The 23,639-nt window shown below is 38.7% G+C and overlaps 1 protein-coding gene across 1 annotated transcript in view; it reads left to right on the top strand.

Annotated features, from left to right (window-relative positions):
* The window catches only part of LOC102873876 (kininogen-2-like), a 38,802-nt gene extending 17,545 nt beyond the window's left edge, over positions 1 to 21,257 (top strand). Inside the window, exons 5-11 of the mRNA XM_006884106.1 lie at positions 3,560 to 3,667; positions 6,724 to 6,808; positions 8,033 to 8,199; positions 18,334 to 18,444; positions 18,567 to 18,653; positions 20,421 to 20,718; positions 20,815 to 21,257. Coding sequence (XP_006884168.1) covers positions 3,560 to 3,667; positions 6,724 to 6,808; positions 8,033 to 8,199; positions 18,334 to 18,444; positions 18,567 to 18,653; positions 20,421 to 20,718; positions 20,815 to 21,257 — 1,299 coding nt within the window. The remainder of the gene's footprint in view (positions 1 to 3,559; positions 3,668 to 6,723; positions 6,809 to 8,032; positions 8,200 to 18,333; positions 18,445 to 18,566; positions 18,654 to 20,420; positions 20,719 to 20,814) is intronic.
* Positions 21,258 to 23,639: the final 2,382 nt, after the last annotated feature.

Below are 23,639 nucleotides of genomic sequence, written 5' to 3' on the forward strand. Positions count from 1 at the left end.
AACAACAACATTGACAGCCCAGGCTCTATTACTGCCATTTTGCTGTGTTTCTTTTTCTGTTGTTTGTAATTACTATGGTCCATCTGCTTTCCTTTGGTGTCTGTGTAAAAGACTTTCTCTAGAATTTCTTGTAGAGTTGGTCTTATTTTCACAAATTCCTTAAGTTTCTGCTTTTCTACAAATGATCTGATTTCTCCTTCATAGTTGATGGACAGCTTTGCTGGGTACAGTATCTTTGGCTAGCAATTGCTTTCTTTCAACTTTCTGTATATGCCCTCTCATTGTCTTCTTTTTTAAAAAAAATTTTTTTTACTAATGCTTTTATTCATTGTTGAACATTTTCTTATCTCCCTCCCCTCCCCTTCCCTTAACCAACTCACAGTTCACCCCTTGCTTCAGACTGTTGTCATACATATAATGCATCTGTTCCAATGCAGTGTTCATTATCTAGTCATTTTTACCTATTGTCTCTCCAACCCCTTCCATGTCTGTCTTAGTTTGTAACATCAGTGTTAGTTCTTTTGTGACGGTGATATTTCACTTGGCCTCCAGGCTCCCCCATGTTGTGTAATGTTTTACAAGTTCATTGTTATTCAGTGCTGCATAATATTCCGTTACGTGAATGTATCATAGTTTTTCTACCCATTCGTTTGTTGATGGGCACTTGGGTTGCATCCATCTCTTTGCTGTTGTGAATAGCAATAAACATGGTTCTTGTTTCTTTAGGGTATGTTCCCTGTATTAGAAGTGCTGAGTCAAATGGTATGCCTATTTCCAACTTTTTGAGAAAGTGCCGCACCACTTTCCATAGTGAGTATACCATTTTACATTCCCACCAGCAGTGAATAAGGTTTTTAATCAATCCACAACTTTATTTGTTGATTACTATCCTGGTGAACTTTGCTATTGTTGCTGAGGTAAGATGATATTTCATAGTTACATTGATTTGCATCTCTATAATAGCTAGGCATTTTGAACATTTCTTCATGTGTTTGCCATCTGAATGTCTTCTTTGATGAAGTGTCTATTCATATATTGTGTCATTTTTTGATTGAGTTGTTTACCTTTTTCTTGTTGAGGTGCTAGAATATTCTATACATTTTAGATATAAATCCCTTAACAAATATGTGATTGTTAAATATTTTACCTATTCTGGGGGTTTCTTTTTTACCCTATTGGAGAAGTTTTTTGATGATCATAGGGATTTGATTCTTAGAAGATCCCATTCACATATTTTATACTCTCCTGGTTGCAGGTCTCATTGTCTTATTGTTCTAATGGTTTCTGCTGAGAAATCAGAACGTAATTTCGTTGATTTTTCTTTGTAGGTGACTCTTTGTTTTTCTTGAGCTGCTTTTAGTATTTTATCCTTATCTTTTATTTTGGAGAATTTTACTATTATATGATTGATGTTTTTCTTTTGGGATCTCATCTGTTTGGGATTCACTGAACTTATTTAATGTGGATTTCCTCATTTTTCATAATACCCAGGAAGTTTTATTCTAGTACTTCTTCCACAATTTTTTCAGTGCTTTCCCTGTCCCCCTCATGTTCTGGAACTCTAACCAGGAATATGCTGTTCCTTTTGATGTTATCTCACTTGATTCTAGTGTTTTCTTCCATTTCCTTCCTTCTCCTCTCTGTTTTTCCCTCTAGTATGTATGTTCCCATGGAGTTCCTCTAGTATGTATGTTCCCATGGAGTTCCTCTAGTATGTATGTTCCCATGGAGTTCTTGTCTTTCAGCTCACTGACTCTCTGTTTCATCTCTCCTGTTCTGATTTCTTGTCCCTCCACATGTTGGAAACTTCTGCCATCTCAGTCTTGATATTCTGAATTGCATTTTCATGCATTTCTGTTATTTCCAGTGTGGTGTTGGCTGTATTCTATCTGTTTTGTGATGATTTTTTTAAAGTTCTTTTACCTCTTTATCTATAGTTTCAATTCTTTCCTCCACCATTTGCAATTTCTTCAGTAGTTGTTCATATTGTTCTACATTGATAGATATTTCCCTGTCTCTGGAGTATTTGCTTTCTTTATGGCTTCAATTCTCTCTTCCATCATTATCATTTGGCCCTTCTTCTGCAGCTGTTCATGGAACTTCACATCAATACATTTCTTCTGCTTTCCTGTCTCTGGGGTATTTGTTTTATTTATGAATTCCATTTTTTCTTCTATTATTTATACCTTCTTTGGTAGCTGCTCATATAACTCCACAATATATTTCTTCTGTCTCTCTATCTCTAGGTTACTCATTGGTCTACAATATACTCTCCTTGTGTAGGAAAAGGCTTATTTTGGGGGAGTTCACACATACACACACACACAAACACACACGATGTTTGATGTTGTCCACTGCTTTCTTGGCATGTGACTTTTTTCTTGGAATATAGAGGGCTGTTTCTATTGTGTCTGCATAGGTTATTGATAGTTCCTCATCTTTATGATGCTATTGATTTGTTGCAGACTTAAAGTGTTCCCTTAAGGGAGAGGGTAACAACAAAGAGGGAACTAGGAGTCCTTTCTGGTCCTGTGCAATGAGGAAGCTTGCCTTTCCTGAATTCCTTCAGCTTCTCTCTGGTCTGCAGTGGGAGAATCTCACCTGAGTGCTACTCACCTCTACTAAAGTTCGTAACTGTTTTTTGTGGACCTCATTGTGGGCTAAGACCAGGATAACCTGCTGCACTCTCTCTATCCAGATTGTAGGAAAGTGGCCAGGGCCAGGCACCTCTATGCAAACACCCTCTCATGTTCCTTGTAGCCTGGTAGGAATCTCTCCTGCTTGCACCCTCATCTTCTAAAGTTTGTAATTGTCCTCAGTGGTGCTGGAATACCATGCAGCTGGAGACCAGCCTTCCTTTGGCTGCTGTACTTTTCCTATGGACTCAGTTTATTGACAGTTATATTGCAGCCTCTCATTTTGAGTGATTCACTTTGGTTAGTAATATTCTCTGCATTTCCAACTCTTGCTTTCATCTGAGATTCACATTCTATTCCATTAAGTCTGTTTATCACTATCAGAGTCAGTCTAGCTCAGCATAAAGCAGAAGAAATATAACTGCATAGCTGACTGTAAGCCCAAAGACTCATAAGTAAAAGCTATTCCAACTCCAAAGTTTTGTTAATCCATCCAGAGGATCAATATGCATATTTCACCAAACTCAGTAGAAAGTATTCTATCTACATGCTATCAGAGGGGAAATGGCTAGGTCTCATTTAAGGAAATACTGTAACTCCATCTATGTACTTCCTTTCATTTTAAGAGCTATAAAGCTAAGGATTTGTATATGTATGTGTGTGTACTATTTGCCATGAGATTCAGAAAGTGATCAATACACATTCAGTAATGACTTCTCTGTGGTAATTATAATGATAATAAACAAAAATGTAAACCCACTGCCATTGAGCCATTGAGTTGATTGCAACTAATAGTAATAATAAGTTAATTTTTAGTAAGCATTTCTATGTCAGGCAATGACTCTCCTTAACATTGCCACTTATATCTTTCTGTAAATAATATTTAAACTTTCTTTAAATATTCATTCTAAATATTTTTTTAGGTGGTGGCTGGATGGAACTATGAAATTGCCTACTCAATTGCACAAACTAACTGCTCCAAGGGGAATTTTCTATTCTTAACTCCTGAGTGCACATCCATTCAAAATGGTGTAAGTATGCAAAAATCTAATTATAACATTCCTAGTATCTTGCTTACAGCTTTTTTCAGGCATGGAAACAACCATGCTGCATGAGAAGACTTCATCACTAACATTTTAAATGCCATTCAGCAATTTATAGTCACATTCACTTTTAATATTCAAGCTTTCTTACCTGAGTGTCAAATGACTGTTCAACTTGCAATAAGCGATTGTAGAATAGGATGAGGAAATGGGAACATTCTGGCTGGGACAAATAGTTAATGTGCTTGGCTGCTAACTCCAAGGTTAGAGGTTCAAGTCCACTCAGAGAGACACCTTAGAAGAAAGGTCTGCCCATCTGCTTGCAAAATAATCAACCATTGGGAGTGCTTTGGAATACAGTTATGCTTGGACACACATGGTCACCACAAGTCAGAGAAGACTGGACAGGAGCAGCTTAGCCAGTAGGAATACCTGAAGACAAAATGACAAAATAGTAAAGTTTATCTTTGTTATGTCTTCATACTTTCTTGTCCCTTTCTTTCCCCCAAATGTTCAATTTCTTTTAAATGTCCCTTAGAGCTAAGTCCATTTAGCCTGTGTTGATTTTTGACTCACAGTGACCCTATAGGACAGAGCAGAGCTGTCCCACCAGGTTACCAAGGCTCTAATCTTTACGGAAGCAAACTGACACACCTTTCTCCCAGGAAGCAGCTCCTGGCTCGAAATTGCCTATCTTTGGGTGCGCAGTGAGTGCTGAACCACTGAGCAACCGGGATGTCTTACACAAATCATGTTTCTAGCTCTTCTTTTCAAAAATTAGTTTTTTCATTATGTGATTTATCTCATTATCTCAAACTTGCAGAGTTTAAAAAAAACCAATGATCACAGACAATAGTACTATATTCCAAATTTTATTGAAGAATCCTCAGAATTTTGTTGTTATGTGTTGCATCTGCTCTGAGTTCCAGATGAATATTTCTTGTCAGTTTGAAGGATGCATCCTTGTTCTTTAATTAATCAGCTCTTTGGTTTGGTTTGCTGTTTTAATAAGGAATGAGTGCTGACTTTAACAAGAGCTTTAAAACATATACAGAAATATATTCTTACTTGATTAAGAGATTGTTTCTTTCAATTTTCCCATTAATAATAGTAAAACCTATTTGCTAATTATTGATTATTCTTTTAAAATTCATTTGGATTCTAGTCTTAGTTTACTTAAGGAATCTACATTTATGACTGAAAGCAGTACACAGAGTTTTCTGGATGCTAACTTTTCTGATCTGGGTACAAGATTACTATTTTGTAGAATTGGTAGTTTCTATGTCCATAAATGATTTCTAGAACATGGAAAGGGCATATTTCTTTTAACTTTAAAAATAAATTACCTATAAATCTGAGGGAGGAATAAAAACCACCCTGTAATATAAATAAACACCCTATAATATAAATTTAGAAGCAAGAGTGGCATCCACTTCCTAAATAACATGCCTCTGGAAACTCTATGAACTTTGATAAATGATGATAGGTAGAGGGGCTGCAAGTCTTTTGTTCATAAGGTCACTATGACTCATGCTCAACTCAAAGGCAATCAACAATATAAATTAATGAAATGTAATACAAATGAAGGAAATATATGAAATACAATGTATATACATGAAAGACAAAGTATATAAATGATAAAAATAATAATAAAAATATTTAAAAATTAATTACCTATAAAACAGCTTAGGTAGCTCTGGTGGCTTAGTAATAAGGCATTGTGCTGCTAATGCAAGGGCACAAGGTTCAAATCCACTGGCAACTCTGCAGGAGAAAGATGGCAGTCTCCTCCCTTGCAATGTATAGCCTCTGAAAACCTGCTGGAGGGTCGGCTGCAAGTTGAACTCAACTTGACAGTACATAGCCACCACTACCGCATAAAACTGCTTGGGCTTATTAGAAGTGAGAAATGGTATGAAAGTCCATTCTTGATGGCAATTTATTTTGTGTCATTTGAGAAATTATTTAAGGGAGTTCTGGAGGCCTAGTGCCAAGAAGCTGCACCACAGTCCTGAAGGCACACAGTTTGAAGCCACCAGATGCTCTGCTGGAGAAGGAGGGGCAATCTCTTCCTGTACCAGTCAGAAATGATTTGACGGTACATACACACACACACACACACACACACACACAAAGGAAATTATTTAAATAATTCATCTTTATTACATGAGGGAGTTCTGGTTGTGTTGTGTTATGTGTTTATTGTATTGAAAAGTTGGTGGTTTGAATCCATCAGCAACTTTGTGTATGAAAGATGGACAGTCTCCTTTTGTGAAGGACTGGACGGAGGGTAGCTATGAGCCAGAATTGACTTGACAATAATGGGTTGTTTGGTTTTTCAAATTACATTATTAAAATCTCTTCTATTCTTTTTTTATCCTCTTGGCTTGTCTTAAGTTTATAGTTGTATATAAAGTTTTCTCATCACAATCCTTCCAATTTCTAAATATATGTCTAATATTAATCTATTTTGATGCCGTTTATTTTAGACTGTACCTTTGAAAAATAAGTTATAACTTTTACTTCTTTTATAATTTTTTGTTACCTTTGAACTTTACTCTGCATTCTTTATTTTTCTTTATTTTTACTTGCTATGACTTTGTTCATCTTTTTTGGTTAAGCTTTCTTTATATTTTTATTATACATTTCCTAAGGTAGTAATAAACTAATGTTGGTTTTAATAATTTAAAAATTTTTTGCCTTGCTGGCATAGTCCAAAGGGAGGTGATGACTCTCTGGCAGTTCAACTCCACCAACAACTTTACAGGAGAAAAATGAGCAGTCTCCTCTAGTGCAATTTACAGCCTCTGAAAACCTCCTGGAAGGTCCGCTATGGGCCGGTCCCAACTCTATGGCACACAAACAACAAGAATGGCAACAATTCTTTCTTATTCTCTGTTACAGTTAGACTGTCTTTCTCCTTCCTCCCCCACCTCAATGCAATGATTGGGAAAGTAGATATGTTATGATTTTATAAGTTGTATCCTTTAAAGCTTCTCAAAAACATTGACATATTATGCATTCATGTATTTTTCAAAACCTAGGATAGTGGTGAATGTCGAGATCTTGCACATGTGGATACTCAGCTGAGAATTGTTTCCTTGTCACAGAACTGTGACCTCTATCCAGGTATGGGCTACCACATGCTGCTACTTCAGTAAGAACTGCTCGTTTTTGACAAATGGCTAGATATTTTCATATGACTCATTTTGCTTTCCATGGTATGCCACTACTGTTCAAATGACCCAAAGATAATATGTATTGCCTCCAGACAAAGCTGGCCTCTGGTACATCAGCCATCCTTGGGTATAATGGCCTCTAGAACAATGACAGCCATCCATCCTTGTGTGCAGTATGTGTCTCAATCAGGTGGTATAAATTGGGGAGATCTGCCTCTCCTTTTTAATGACTCAGAATAAAATTATTTCAGTCAAAGAGGGGAGGGTTTTCCCCTGCATATGGTAATAGGTAGAAGAAGGTGGGGTTTAACGGTACTTCTTAGAGTGAGTGGTTAGACAAGTAATCCATTCTTATCATCAATCAGGGTTGGCTTAACTCATCTGTGGAAGAACAATTGTGTACGTTGCATAATGTGAAGCATTCTGGACACTGGCTGTTCCCTTTAGAGTATGATTCTTTAATGAAAGCTAATGAGTTAAAACTTGCTCTTCATATATTGTTGTTAAGTGTCGTCGAGTCGTAGATGACTCATAGCGACCCTATGAACAAAAGACCTGAACACTTGTTTAACCTTCATTATTTCTCCAAGTTCACAGAGTTTCCAGAGGCAAGCTATTTTGGAAGTGGATGCCACTTCTGCTTCCAAGCTTGTTTTAATTGGGGAGTTCCACCAAACACTGTCCACCATGGGTAACCACTATAGCAATTGACACATTAGTGTCACAGTGTTTAGCATCACAGAAACCACGAGTTAGCTCTGTATAGAAAATAGACAGACTAGAACTATACCACTTAGAAGTATGTTCAACCAAAAACAATTAAAACCAGGCATGATGGCCACAGACTAAATTATCCACCTTTGGCTTTTCATATACTTTGCACTATAAATGCAAAAAACTTGGAAGTATAACAAGACTGAGTCATTGACAGTTTCCAATTGAATAGTCTTCCCTAAACAAAACACAGGGGGTTCAAAAAAGGGGAAGAGAATGGAAGCAGGAAGACAAAGGTCTAACAATCTTGTCTGACACACTACTGGTCTTAGGATTGCCACTCTGAAAATACGGTGGTTGTGGTATGTGCAAGAGACGAGGTAGGCTAAGTTGCTGTCTGTTCTGTATATGTACTGACTTTTAATCTGATTTGATTCATTCATTCATTTATTTATTTTAGCAGAGGAATTTGTACTTCCTAGGATTTGCCCTGGCTGTCCCAAGGAGATAGGGGCTGATGACCCAGGTCTACAGGAGGCTTTAGACCATTCCATCATAAAGCTTAATGCAGAAAATAATGCAACTTTCTATTTCAAGATGGACAGTGTGAAGAAGGCGACAGTACAGGTCTGTAAATGCTACTACAAAATAGCATACTGTAATCTATAAGCAATTGGTAACTAAACTTGGCACTAATCTTGGCTCTGGATTGGAAAACAACATGCCTGGTGAATCAGTGGGAGCTTTGAATTTCAAGTCCCAATGTCACCGCATGCTTGCTATGTAACAAGGCATTTAAAATATTCTTTCATTTTTCTACCCATTGAGGATCAAATGACTTATGTAAAGTGCTTTTTAAATCTTAAAATGCTATCTAAATATGGTGCTGCTGTAAGATACTGTCAAATTGACTCTAACTCTTAGTGTCTCCATGCATCACAGATAAAAACATAGCCTATGAATCCACCCAGATGCTCTGCTGACAAAGGGGGGGGTACAATCTCCTCCTGTGCCAGTCAGATCTGATTTGACAGTACCCACAGACACAAACACACACAATAATAAAAATAAAAACTTTTTTTAAACCCCAAAATATAGCCTGATCCTGTGTCATTCTCATAATCAAGCTACGTTTGAGTCCATTGTTGCTGTCACTGTACCAATCCATCTTTTTGAGTCTTTTTTTTTTCCTGGCCCTCCCTGTTGTCCTGAAGAAGGGAGTGGCTTCATCTGATAACGTATACAAAACAGGCACGATCAAGTCTCATCAGCCCTGATTTAAAGAGCAGTTTGTACAGATTTGTTTGTTCTTCTGGCATATCATTGTATAGATATTATTCTTCAACACCAAAATTCAAAAGCATCAACTCTTCTATATTATTGTCTACTATTGAACTGGAACTAATTCATAGCTGACCCTCCAGTGGGTTTTCAGAGGCTGAAAATTGCCCAGGAGGAGATTACACATCTTTGTCCTATATAACTGATTTCAAACTGTGTGTGCTTTGGTGATGGTAGTGCAGCTTCTTACCACTAGGCCACCAGAGCTTGCTATGGTAGCTTTATTCATTCATTGTCCAGCTTTTGCATACATATGTTGCTGTTGTTGTTAAGTGCCATCGAGCATGACTCATGAACAAACGATCTGAACCCTGTTCTATCCTGTGTCATCCTCACACTTCCTGACACACAAGAGCTAATTGCAGCAGTCACTATATCAATCTACCTGGTTGAGGGTCTTCCTCTCCTTCGCTGACCCTCCACCCTTCCTAGCATTGTGTACTTCTTCAAGGAATAGCACCTCTAGCAACATGCCCAAAGTATGTGCATGCATACGACATGATTTAAAATATCATTGCTTAGGTCAGGTGCATCTTAATTTTCAAAGTGACATCTTTCCTTTTTGAAAAAAAATGCTAGCAATTCTTTTTGTTTTTGTTTTTGTTGTTATGTGCCGTCAATTCTCTTGCAACCCTATGTATAACAGCCCTGAAATCTGCTCTACCTTGTGCCAACTTTACTGTCTCTGACACACCTACTCTCATTACCCCAGTCACTGTATCAATCTATCTCATCGATGGTCTCCCTCCCTTTCTCCATCCCTCCACCTTTCCAAGCAGAGTGTGCCTATCCAAGGACTGGTCCCTCCTTGCAACATGCCCAATATATGTTCAATGAAGCCTCAGAATCCTTGCTTCCAAGGAGCAGTCTGGCTTCACTCTCTCTAGGATGAACCTGTTTGTTCTCCTAGCAGTCCATGGTATATTCAACACTCTTCTCCAACACTACAGCTAAAGGGCATCAATTCCCTATCATCCCTAGGTCATTGTCCAGCTCTCTGATGCATAACAATCAATTGCAAAAACCATGGCCTGGATCAGGCACACCTTCGTCTACAGACTGATGTTGTTGCTATTCAGTACTCTGGAGAGGTCCTGGAAAGCAGACTTTCCCAGTGCAATTTGTCTCTTGATTTCCTGGCTTCTTGTACCAAGAGTGTTGCCACGCAACTATTATACAATGAATAAATTTAAGGTTAGTAAAAGCAAAGCTTATTCTTTCTAGACTTAATATTTCATTACAACATTACCTAGCATCTGAATACTGTACATGAATAAAGACAGAAGAATCAATGCCTTTGAATTGTGTTGTGGCAGAAGAGTACTGAATAGCTCATGTTCTGCCAATAGAACAAATAAATCTTAGAGACAGTGTAGCCAGGGTACTCCTTAGAGGCAAAGATGATGCTGCTCCACCTCACATACTTTGGATGTGTTAACAGGAGAGGCCCGTCCTTGAAAAAACAGTATCACGCTGGGAAATGTAGAGGGTCAGAGAAAAGAAAAGCCCTCAACAAGGTGGAGTTACACAACGACTGCAATAATAAGCTTCAGAATGTCAGAGATCTTAAGGATGGTATGGGATAGGTTCACCTCTGCTGTTCATAGGATCACTACGAGTCACAGTCCACCCGATGGCACATAAGAGTGTCGTGGATAGAGTCTTTGCACAAACTCTCCACATTATCTTACCCCCATGTCATTTCTCCCACAGCTTCCTCTGCCTGGATGCCCTTCCCTCCTATGAAAATTCTTGTGAGTTCAGGGGTTCCCAGAGTAATACTCAGACTTAACAATTCACAATAATTACAGAACTCACAGAAAACAATTGTACTTACGGTTACAGTTAATTGACAGTGAAATGATTCAGCTTGAATTCAGGAGACAGGAGACTTCCATTTGTAAAGCTTCCAGTTGTTCTCTGCCGGTAGAGTCACAGGACTGAATTCTTCCAACCGTGCAGTGTGACAGTACTCCCAGACTACTACCCGTCAGGGAAAAGTCTCCCAAGACTTAGTGTCCAGAACTTTTATTAGGTTTGATTGACATAATTGACCACGTAGGCAGGCTGATCCAAAGCTGCCCTCAAATATCAACACTGTTACTCCTCAGTGTGGCTCAAAACTTTCAGGTAAACAAACATCAGTCAGGATGTTCCAAGAACTCAGAGATTATCTCCCAGCGCCGAGGGCAAACACCAAACCTTTTTTTGGACAAAGTTCATTCTTTACTCTATAGTTCTGTATACGATTTGTCTCTGCTTCCGTGCTATGCCAAGAGGGTAATTACTGCCTTACTCGAAGCCTGGAAGGACCCAGCTCTACCACAACAGCTACCATTCACTTCTGGGTGAGCCCAGGAGGCCATTCAAACTCACACAGCCTTTGTGATCCCGACTGCAGAGTAAGTGCCAAAGTGGAAGAGTAAGTCTCTTCCAACTCCGTTATTTATAACCAAAGAATTAATGGGCAGAGTCTTCTATTAGAGATTCAAGACTTATTGCCTATTTTCTCTTCCGGTTGAGATCCATGAGCACCAAAGTCTCTCCTGACGTGCGGGAAGTCTCGCATGGGAACCTGTTCAAGCACAAAGTTTCTTTTTGGAAACGGTGGGTGGAGCTGCAGATCAGTTTGAAGAGCTACAACCCTCAGAAGGACAAAAGCTTTTTGGGGACCAAGGTGTGTGTGTGTGTGTGTGTGTGTGTGTGTGTGTGTGTGTGTGTGTGTTTGGGGATCAGCAGCACTGGGATGAAGACAAGAGCTGAAAATACTCACCTTGAGTAAGAAGCGGCTCATAATGCTACCCAAAGGGAGCTCTGGTGGCCTAGTGGCCAGAAGCTGCACTGCAAACTGAAGGCAAGCAGTTCAAATCCATCAGATGCTCTGCTGGAGAAAGAGGGTCAACTTCCTCCTGTGTCAATTGGATCCGATTCTACGGCACACAAGAAGAAAATAAATAAATAACTCTTAGAAAAAACACAAACAACACAAGAAGTAGGATGCCTTTTTGGTCTCTCTCTGAATCCCTGATCAAGCAGACATGGTCAAGTATTGGTTCTGAATTCAAAAGAACTACATTTGAATCCTGGTTCTGCCACATACTAGCTATGTAAAGTTGTTGTTGTTATGTGCCATCAAGTCGACTGTGACTCAATAGCTCTGATCCTTGATCTATCCCGAAGCTGTCACACTGTTTCTGACACACCTACTCTCATTATCCCAGTTATGTGTCAATTAATCTCAACCAGGGTCTTCTTCTCCTGCACCTTCCACCCTTCTCCAAGGACTGGTCACACCTGGTAACATGCCCAAAGCATGTGAGGCAAAGCTTTGAAATTCTTGCCTATGAACAGCAACTTGGTTTCACTTTTCTCTAGGGCACACCTGTTTGTTCTCTTGGTAGTCCTTGGAATGTTCAGTACACTTTTCCAGTACCACAACCCAAAGGCATCACACTTAAATTCTGTCTTTCATCTGTGATGAATGCAATTTTATCATATGCCATTAATTTTGTCCTGACCTTTCTTGGCTATCATCCCCAGAGCTGTCAATGTTTCTGTCCTGACTCTGCCCAGATAAATAACTTACAGAGTCTCTGTGGGCACATTCAGGAAGATTTTTTTTTCTTTGGCAAAGTTCTAGAAATGTCAAGGAATGTGTTTATCTGTAGGACTTTTATGCAAATTGAAAAAAAAAATTTGCAGTTATGTCTATATTTACATAAACTGAGCATGGAAACTGGTTGGAGATCTTGACTTGAACTCTCTTCTCTCTAGTAATAATTGAGGCTCATGTTTTCCCAAACTTGGACAACACTAGGTATCTTAACTTCACCTTAAAATTTCTGCCACCATAGAAGATTAAAAATTATGTTGCTATTTTTTAAAAAATGTTGGGTTTTGATGTTCATATCTTTGGTTATTAATGAAAGTAAACATTCTTCCAGCTTATCATGGTAACTCCTCCAAAATCTCTTCATGTTCTCTGCCCATTTTTTATCATTTATTTTGTTTGCTGGTGGTGAGAATACCAATTCAATAATTTTCACATTTACGCTTCCATAACATGGATTACATCCTTCTAGTTGAGCAACTGTTCTCAACCTCCTTAACTAAACTGATCTTCCCATGTTGGTAGAAACTCACCGGCCTCTACATCTCCTACTATTTCAAGTCACCGTTGTCCATTTGAACCATATAGATAGCTCTTAATGGAGCACAGTATTCAAGGCCTACTTTCTTTACTGGTTGAGCTAAACTATTGTTGGTTTTAACAAGACTTCAAGCGGATATTTCTGGTTTGGGATTTAACGTTTCCCCTAGGGTAAAGCTTTGACAGTTCATCTAAACTGCTTGGCTCCAGAAAGTCTTTGCTTTTATTTTCCCCTTTCTCCATTGCCTTTTATATGCATAAGAATACTGATCCCGCAAATTTTTCCACATTTGTCTTTTGTCTTTTCACTTTATCATGATTTCTGTGAGTGTATGTGTCGGTTCACTTAGAAGTTAGGAAAGGCTTTTATTATATATATCTTTAATTTTTCGTTGTGATTTTAACAAAAGTTTACTGAAGAGCAACAATGTCAGTCTGGAGACTAAGGTGTGCCTGACCCAGACCATAGTCTTCACAATTACTTACTATGCGTCAGAGAGCTGGACGATGATAGAAAATTGATGCCTTTGAGCTGTGGTGCTGTAGAAGAGTGTTGAATATACCGTGGAATGCCAGGAGAACAAACAGGTTCGTCCTAGAGAGAATCCAGGCTGCTCCTAGGGGTCAAAGATTCTGAAGTCTGACATACTTTAGGGATGTTGCAAGAAGGGATCGGTCCTTGGAGAAGAACATCATGCTTGGAAGGGAGGAGGGACAGAGAAAGAGAGGGAGATCATTAACGAGATGGATTGATATAGTGATGGGTAATGAGGGTAGGTGTGTCAGTGACAGTAAAGTTTTCACAGCAGGTTTCAGGACTGTTGCACACAGGGTCACTATGAGTTGCAAGGGACTTGAAGGCACACAATGACAACACCACATATATATTATTTTTTTAATTATTATTTTAACAAAAGTTTACAGAAAGGTGCTGTCAACTGAAGGAAATGACAGATAGGGACACACAGGAATGGCTGTCAGGTAAGAAAGTGTGAAGGCAGGGGGCTAACAGTGGGAGAACTGCAGCCCCTATGCTATGCCTTTCTGGGTTTTTATTGAGAATCATCAGGAAGGTAAACAAAGGAAAATCACAAGGGAGTAGTAAATCAAAACGAAGGATCATGGGGAAGTCTTTTGTAAATAAGGCTCAGTTCTTCTCTATTGTTTATCTTATGTTTATCTCAGGAGGGAGGGATTCAGTAAATACAAACTAAGAATTATGTAGACCCTAAGGATTACCTACCTTAATGCCTACCCTTGTAAATATTTAAGGATTGCCTTAGTGCTACAGGGTGAATTCTAGCTTGTATTAGTCCTCCCTCATATCCTGATATGGCATTTGGTTCATTATTAATATTAAATTTGATATTCAGTTTCCCACAGAAAGGATGAGTTTTTATCCATTCATTGTTGCACATTTCCCTCCCTTCCCTTCTTTTTCCCCTCTCCCATCCCACTTTGCAATGCACCTCTTGTTCCAGATTGTGGTCATACATACAATGCCTAATCATACATTCCTTTCAGACAGTTCTTCCCCTCATCCATTCCAATGTAGTATTCGTTATCATTCAAATAGCAAAGAGCTAGAAGCAACCCAAGTGCCCATCAACAAATGAATGGATAGAAAAATTATAGTGCATTCATGCGATAGAATACACCACAGCACGGAAAAACAATGAACTTGTAAAACATTACACACCATTAGTTGAGCCTGGAAGACATTATGCTGACTGAAATATCTGTTACAAAAGACCAAATATTGTTTAACACCATTGTTATAAGACTGGCATGAGGGGGTGGGGAGACAATTGGAAAAGAGTAGATAGATGATGAACACGGCATTTATCATGACTTCTGAGAATCCATTTTCATGTTAATCTAATCAAAATTTTCCCCTTCTTTTCTTTGCTTTTCACCTAAGAAAGGCCTTCCCAATCCTGAAATCTGACAAAAATTTCTTCACATGTTTCTAGTTTAGATTGTTCACAGCTTTAGTTTACTTGCCTCCACAGTCAACACTCTTGGCACCAGTAGCCAGGAAATTAAAAGGCACATTGCCATGGGAAAGTCTGCTGTTAGGGACCTCTCCAAAGTACTGAAGAGCAATGGTGTCTCTCTGGAGACTAAGGTGCATCTGATACAAGCCATGGTCTTTGCTATCACTTGTAACAAACACATCAGAGAGTTGGGCAATGACTAAGGAGGGTAGAAGGAGAATTGATGCCTTTGAGCTGTGGTTCTGGAGAAGAGTATTGAGGGTTTTGACTGCTAGGAAAATGAACAGATTCATCCTGGAAAGGGTTAAACCAGGCGGCTCCTTAGAGGCAAGGATTCTGAGGCTCCGTCTAATATATTTTGGACATGTTGTAAGGAGGGACCGGTCCTTGGAGAAGGACAACATGCTTGGGAGAGTGGAGGGACAGCGCAGGAGGGGAAGGCCCTCTATGAGGTGGATTGATTCAGTGACTGGGGTAATCAGGATGGGAGTGTCAGAGACTGTGCGATTGGCACAGGATAGAGCAGAGTTTAGGGATGCTGTAAATAGGGTCGCTATGAGTCACAAGTGACTCGACGGCACATAACAACAACAACAACATTACTATGTGATATTCTTGACATTTAAAACTATATTTTGATCAAAATTAATTGAGTCTAATCAGGAAGACTTTTGGCAAGAATGACACCTTGCAATATTGATGTGAGTACCATCCTGCGGCCCTTGAATGGTAGGTTAGTATCAGGATTATCTCATTACTCTCTTTTGCACCATGGATAAAGTTTTCCAAAGTTAATGGGTAATTGTGTCATACATTGTAAACTTTCTTAGACAACTTTATACTGTTTAAATTTAATGTCGGATAGGTTAAATTAAGGTGTTCACTGAAATGAGCAAGAAAAGTTGTCATCACTAAAATATTTAAAACCCTCTTAGAAAATTCCTCCCCAACTTACACACCCACATGATTTTCTCTCCCCAGTCTTCACTTGTACATCTTTTGCCATTCTTTTTTCTTTTTCTTTTTGCTAGTTTGTTTGTTTTTAAGTTTCTAATTTGTCTTAAACTTGATTTTTTTAAAAAAATTGTGTTTTTAGTGTAAGTTTGCAGAAAAGTTAGATTTTAGTTCATTCATTGATACACATTTTCCTCCCTCTCCTTCCCCTCCTCCAATTCACTTTGTAATGCACACGTCTTGTGCCATATTGTTAATTTTCATACAATTAATGCCTGATCATCCTTTCCTTTCAGGTCATCCTTCCCTTTACCTATTACAGCTCAGTGTTTTTCATCTATCCACTCTTTTCCTGGTCTCCTCCAACCTTCATGTCCATCCTATTCTTATAATAGTGTTCTTATGTAGTATTTGTTCATCAACAAATAGAAAAACTGTTATGTTCACACAATGGAATATTATGCAACATTGAGAAACAATGAACCTGTAAAACCCTAAGCAATATGGATGAGTTTGGAAAACATTAAGCTGAGTGAAATAGCTCAGCCACAAAAGGACAAATTGTGCAATCCTTTAAATAAGGAAGACTTTTACAAAAATGAGATTGCATTATAACCTTATCATTTCCCTTTTCGATAATAATCATTCTTCCAGTCAATAAATATAGATCTCATGCACTACTTTAAATAAGTAGATATACTTATGCACACTAATATAAATAAGTAGTTGCACTTATGCACACTAATATAAATAAGTAGTTGCACTTATGCACACTAATATAAAGCCTAGAAGTAAATAATGAATAATTTGGTTGTAGAACTGAACTACAATTGTTAATGGAAGATAACAAATGTGCCAAGATTAAAAGTATTGTTGTTGTTGTTGTTGGTATGTGCCATCGAGTTGCTTGCAACTCACAGCGACTCTATATACAACAGCCACATACCCTGCTCTATCCTGTGCCTATCTTATTATCTTGGACACACCTAGCCCCATTACCCTAGTCACTGAATCAATACATCTCATTGAGGGTCTTCCTTTCTTGCACTATCCCTCCACACTTCCAAGCATGATGTCCCTATCCAAGAACTGGTCCTTCCTTGCAACATGTCCAAAGTATATTATCAGACAAAGCTTCAGAATCCTTGCCTCCACAGAGCAGCCTGGTCTCACTCCCTCTAAAAGTGTTATTAGAGGTTAAAATAACTTCTTAATATTAAAGAGAGATAGAAGAAAGCTAGAAAATCCAAATTCTTTTTCTAATTACAGTATTTACTCCATGTAATTCCTATCATGTTATTAAAACAATATTTCTCTGATTTAAGATTTGACAGCACAAAGCATGCCTCAAAAATATTTTAAATATTTTTATTAATATTAATATTTTTAAATGTTTTTAAGAAAGAAAATATTTATTAAATTTTTCTTCCTACTTATCTTAGACAACTTTGAATTACTAATGAATTTTGCAGCTATGAAACCATACAATGTAGAAATAATTTTTTGTTTTGTTTTGTTTTATGTGTGTACTGTCAAATTGGATCTGACTGGTACAGGAGGCGATTGTTCCTCCTTCTTCAGCAGAGCATGTGGTGGATTTGAACCACGCACCTCTGGGATTGCAGTGAACTTCCTTCCACTAGGCCACCAGAGCTCGCCAATGTAGAAATAATTAAAAAACACAAGCAACAGTAACAAAAAACCCAATACTATCCTGCTTAGTATTACCACAGTTAGGAAGGAAAATGGGATCCAGCAACTGCCAAATAGTTTAAACATTTACACAACCTGAGAGTTCATTGTCAAACATTTATACTTTTCGCGTAACACTTCAATCAATGAGCTGTGGTATTGGAAAAGAGCACTAAATGAACATCCCATGGACTGCCAAAAGAACAAATAAATACGTCTTGGAAAAGGTGCAGCCAGAGTGCCTTTTGGAGGCAAAGATGATGAGGCTTCTTGGCCTCATATACTTTGGGCATGTTGCTGGGAGTGGGACATGATGCTTGGAAGAATGAAGTGTTGGTGAAGGAGAGGAAACCCCTCAACCAGGTGAATTGGCACGGTGACTGTCGCAATGGGCTCTAGTGTGTCAGAAAGTTTGAAGATGGCATAGAATAGGACGGGGTTCAGATTCATTATTCGTAGGGTCACTGTGAGTTGTGCTTGGCCCGACAGCACCTCACAACAACAACATGAAACTTCATTATATAATCAGGATTGCCAGCTTCTTCCTCAAAAATCCTTGAATAAAAATTTACCATCTACTGTGCAAGTATTTATTAAGCACCTTCTTTGTCCTAATTAATTTTCCAGGTGGTGGCTGGGAAAAAATATTCTATTGTCTTCACAGCCAAAGAAACTATGTGTTCCAAGGAAAATAAGGAAGAATTATTGACTAAAAGTTGTGACTTCAACACAGATGGAGTGAGTAGATTTGAGACTGTCTGCTTAGTGTCTTGAAATGTATTTTATTTTTAAAGAATCACTTGTCTAAATATCTCATTAATAACACTGTTTTTGCTTTCGGTTTCTGTGTTCATGAATAGAAAGCTCTAGAATGTAAAGCTGATGTTTATGTGATACCTTGGGAGAGAAAAGTTTACCCTACTGTCAACTGCAAAGCACAAGTCTTGGTATGATTTTCATTATTATCTGCTGGGGTCGGGTTTGCTCATTCTGAAAAGTCATTCCTTGTGATGGAAAATTAATTTTTTGTGAAGAGAATTAGTGAAAAAAAATCTTTTAAAAACGAGAAGAAATCTCCTATTTCTGTGCTGACTTCTCTTTTCTATAGCTAAAAGAGAACAATCATTCTCTTAGTGTCTTCTTATCTCATCAGGATGTCTGTAGGCTCTTGGTTCTGTGTTATATAACCTTTGCTCACATCATAAGAACTTATGAGAGCCCACCCCACACAGACCAGTTTCTGGGGTGTTGACTCCAGTTCATGACAAAATTATATATGTTAGAATAGAGCTGTGTTTTATAAGATTCTTCTTCTTGAGGTTCTTCTTTTCACATTTATTTCTTTTCTTTAGTCAAAATGTACAAATTGAGTGGCTATTTCTCCCAAGCACATCACCAAGGCTTCCTTCCTGGGTGCCTCTAGAGGGTGGACTTGAACCTCCAATCTTTCAGTTATCAGTTGTTGTTGCTGTGTGCTGCCAGTGCCTTAGAAATTTTCATCATCATCAGACTTCTGCACCACACTTAGCAAATCAGAATCTGTACTTTGACAAGATTTCCCAAGGGATTTGAATGCACTTAAATGCAACTGAGGAGCATTAATTTATATTAATTTTTAACTCTTAAAAGAAATTAGCAAAGTAGGTAATCCTCTTCTGTTTGTCAAGTGTGAGAAAACTTAAAAATTAGGAGGATTCTGAGATCCCAGAGGGAATTACAGTCTTAAATCCTTTCTGTACCAAGAGTTTTCTGCACATTTTTTCATTAGTCTTGATTACAGTCTTTTGAGACTGGAGCTGTTATTATTTCTATTTGACAAGTGACAAAAGTGAAACATCAAGAGTTTGCCCAAGGTCGCATGCAGAATATAAGCAATGGTGGTCATTTCAAGCAGAGGTCAAATCAGAGCCCAGGTGTCCTACGATGATGCTGGTACCTAGCAGAGTCCAGTTTGTTTGGCTCCAAGGCCCCTTCTTTTTTCACCACTCAACACTGCTCCGAGCATCATTTCTCACCCATAGTAAAAACACAAATAGAAATGACCTACAAGTTGTCACCTTTCAGTGCAGGTTGTCTCTTCTCCCTGTTCCTCATTTAGGTTTTCACCATGTGTAAATATGTATATAGAGAAACTGAACATTATACAGAGGCTGCATCTCAGACTTGTGAACATGTTTCATCATCATTATTATCATTATTACATTAGTTTATTTTAAAAATTCTAATACATTTTTTCCATAATGAACATGTTTTAATATGTTAATGTTAAATTTTAATATATTTAAGCCAAATGTTTAAGGCATTGTTTGTAAAGTTCTTAAAGTCTCCTAGGATAAAAGCAGTAATGATGGTATTAGAAATAGCATCAGTTTATAAATCATGTGCAATAGACTTGCAAAATCTATGATAAGCTGTCATGATTTCTACAGATTTTGTAATTGATCCACCTGGTTTTCCACATGAAGAGGGGGGCAAATGTCTGGGTGACTTTAAAGCATTGTTAAGAATGATAATCAATATCTACAGATTTAGAGATCTAAAAAGAGGGAAGGCTGTTCTCCATTTTCACCCTTTCTGGAAAATTTAACGTTAAAATCTGGCCAAGACCTGCACCATAGTATACCAAGATATCATTGCTAGAATCTCAATCTCTTCCCTCTTCGTTGATTATGTGGTTTTCACTGTAATGCATTCATCTTAATATTTCCTGTTAGGACGCACTCAGGAAAAGGCCTCCAGGTTTTTCACCTTTCCGAGCTGCAGGGAATCAAGCGGGAACAAAAGTAACAACTGTAAGTCCACCCCACACTTCCATGGCATCTGTACAAGCTGAAGAGCAGGATCCCAAAAAAGACCAAAGACCCACTCGTGGGCATAGCGGGGGCCATGGAAAGCCACTAAAACATGGCATTGTCCATGGCCATAAACATGAGCATGACCAAGGCCATGAGCACCAAAGGGGACATGGTTTTGGCCATGAACACCAACAGCAACATGGCCTTGGTCATGGACATCAACAGGACCTTGACTACGATCTTGAGCACCCACGGGGACATGGTTTTGGCCATGGAAAACAAAGGGGACATGGCCTAGCCCATGGAAAGAAACATGAGCGTGGCCATGGCCATGGAAAACATAAACATAAAGGCAAAACCAATGAAAAGCCCAATGGTGGGAGTACAGAGCATTTGGCAAGCCTGTCTGAAGATAGTACTACATCTTCTGCACAGACACGAGAGAAGACGGAAGGGCCAACACTCTTGCCTTTCTTTTCCCAGCCAGTAAAAGCAGTCACAGTTTCTGACTTCGAGGACTCAGATCTCTTTGCACCTGTGACATCTAGTACACCACCACCTCTCACTGAGGATGATGATGACTGGATCCCCGACATCCAGTTAGACCCAAACAGCCTACCATTTAACCTGATAGCTGATTTTTCGGAAACAACCTCCCCAGCATGTCCTGGACGCCCATGGAAACCAGTTAACAGGATGAAGCCAGCTGTGGAAGCCAAAGAATTTAATGATTTTGATCTTGCTGATGCTCTTTAATAATTTATGCAACCATGAGTATTTTTTCCCCTTAATCTTTTATTATCCCTTCTCCACACTGTCCAAACATGAAGACTCAGTTACATTGCATCAAACCCCAGGAAACTTCACAGCAGCTGAGAGAGAAGTGGGGAAATTCCCAGTTTGGAAGCTATTGCTCTTTATGGGCTTACATCAAACTGTGTGAAAAATCTACACCAACTCTAGTCTTCCTCACAACTTTTCTAAGCTAGTAGAGAAAATGGACAAACTCATTTGCCTCCCTGTGTACTATGTGCTTTTCTAATAACAAATGTGTCCCTTAAAACCTGCAGTATCGATTTCCATGGAAAGAACCTTGACACGCTAACTGAACACAGACACTTGGCCCCTGAACACATGTGAAAGTAAGGGAACTCAAGAATCATTTTCCTTTATGAAAAGGAAAGAATATCTTCAGAGGTCAAAGAGAGACAAGAAGAGGGTGAAAGGGCAAAAAATGGGAGAATAATTTAATTTTCTGTTTTTAAAATGGGCTGATGATATCATATAGTTACTCTCATATGACAAAGTAAAGTGATATATTTCCTTTTCTGGGTGTTTCTCATAGATCAATAAATCCTGCTTACTCATTAACTACTCTTTGCAAACAGGTCTTCCAAACAGAAATTTCCTGTTTGCTTATTTTTATTTCTTTTTTCCCTCCCACAAGGCCAGACTGAGTAATCCTTATATTTTAGAAGTTTAGTGGTAAAGAGGCGAGAAAAAGGAAGTAATGTGGATGCATACTTGCTAAGGAACCATTTTTATAATTGACAAAATAATATGGGATGTCTTGTTAAGAAATTTTGTAAGAAAAATGTTCTCCAGCCTCACTCTATAGTTGAATTATCTTTTTGCTACCACATTAAACAGTACTGACTTTTGGCAAAAGAGTCTAGCGGGACAGCTTTTCATCGCAGTAGGGTGCAAGGTATAAAATGTACATTTTATAATCTTTGCTGCACTTGAGCATAGAGAAGCAAGTCCCTAAATTTATGGAGCTGCATTTGCCTTTGAATATATGTGTCCTGCTACTTCACTTTATTTGATGTATTCCTTTTTCATTTCGTTCAAATAAATATTAGCTATACTTTCAAATAAAGAACCAGTGATGACAGAAAAAAAAAAGTCTCACCTGGTCAAGTGGTGGCTTCGTTGTCCTTTCTGAAAGGCAGTATTGGGTTAATGGAGTTTTACTGTACTTACAGAGGCAGCTAATGCTCTGCGAGTATAAGGGCCGACCCCAGAAGGCAGGGACAGAATCACCGTCTGAGAGGGAGGTCTTTTGACCAGTGGGCAGCAGCTTCACGCCTGGCACCACAGCGCCAACAGCCTCTGTCAGCAGCTCTGAGTGGAAGGACAAGAAGACGGGGTAGAATTTACATAGAGAAGAACCCCTACTTATAATTCTGTTCCCGGATGAAATAAAGCTCAGCTTTGATGTTCTCACTCCTGCTTAATTGACGGCGGTCTCCTCCTTTCAACCATGTCTGTCCTGCAACAAATTCAAGCTGCCCAGACTGTGGGCCCCAATGCTGCCACAAGTTGCAGTCTAAGTTAAATCCTCTGCAAACAAGATGAGGAGTCCCTTAGAGGAGCTTCCCTCCCTCTAGACCTCATCACAGGAGCTGTAGCCAGGCTATCTGTGACCAGTCGATTTTCACTCGTGGTGACCTCATGACTGGTCGAGTTAGAACTGTTCCAGAGAATTTCCTTGGCTGCAATGTTTATGAAAGCAGGTCTCTAAGACTCTCTTTTGGAGTGACACTTGAAAGTTTGAACTACCAATCTTTAGATTAGCAGAAAATCAAACAAAAAGTTAGGGGCCCTCTAAATTAAAGGTTTGAGAACAAACAAACACAAACTTATCCTTTCAAGTTCATCCCAACTCATAACAACTTGACAGGACAGCGTACAATTTCCCTTTGGGAAAACCAGCTGCCACATCTTCCTCTAGTGACTTCAGGGTTCACACCTCCACCTCACATATGACACTTTAGATGATCAGCAAAGCACTCAAACACTGTGCTCTTTTAAGTCAAGGGTTAAAGATGCCTGAGTGGTGCAAACAGTCTGATTGGCTGGTAAGAGAGAAGTTCTATTTCAAATACACTTGATCTTGTCACAAAAGCCTATCTTTAGATACTACAGCCAAGCCCTACACTGTAGAAACAGGATTTGCCCAAATGAATATGCAAGCAAATACAAAATCATGAACAGCAAATACATACATAAATCAATAGAAGAGCTTAGGGATAATATTCTCTTCAATCACGAGTTGCTGCTGCTGTTGTTGTTGTTGTTGTTGTTGTTGTGTGCCACTGAGTCAACTATGACTCACAGAGACCCTGTGAACAATGG

This window comes from Elephantulus edwardii, unplaced genomic scaffold, assembly GCF_000299155.1.
Source record: "Elephantulus edwardii isolate Elephantulus edwardi_28Jun2011 unplaced genomic scaffold, EleEdw1.0 scaffold00031, whole genome shotgun sequence".
In the NCBI taxonomy this organism is placed as follows: Eukaryota; Metazoa; Chordata; class Mammalia; order Macroscelidea; family Macroscelididae; genus Elephantulus; species Elephantulus edwardii.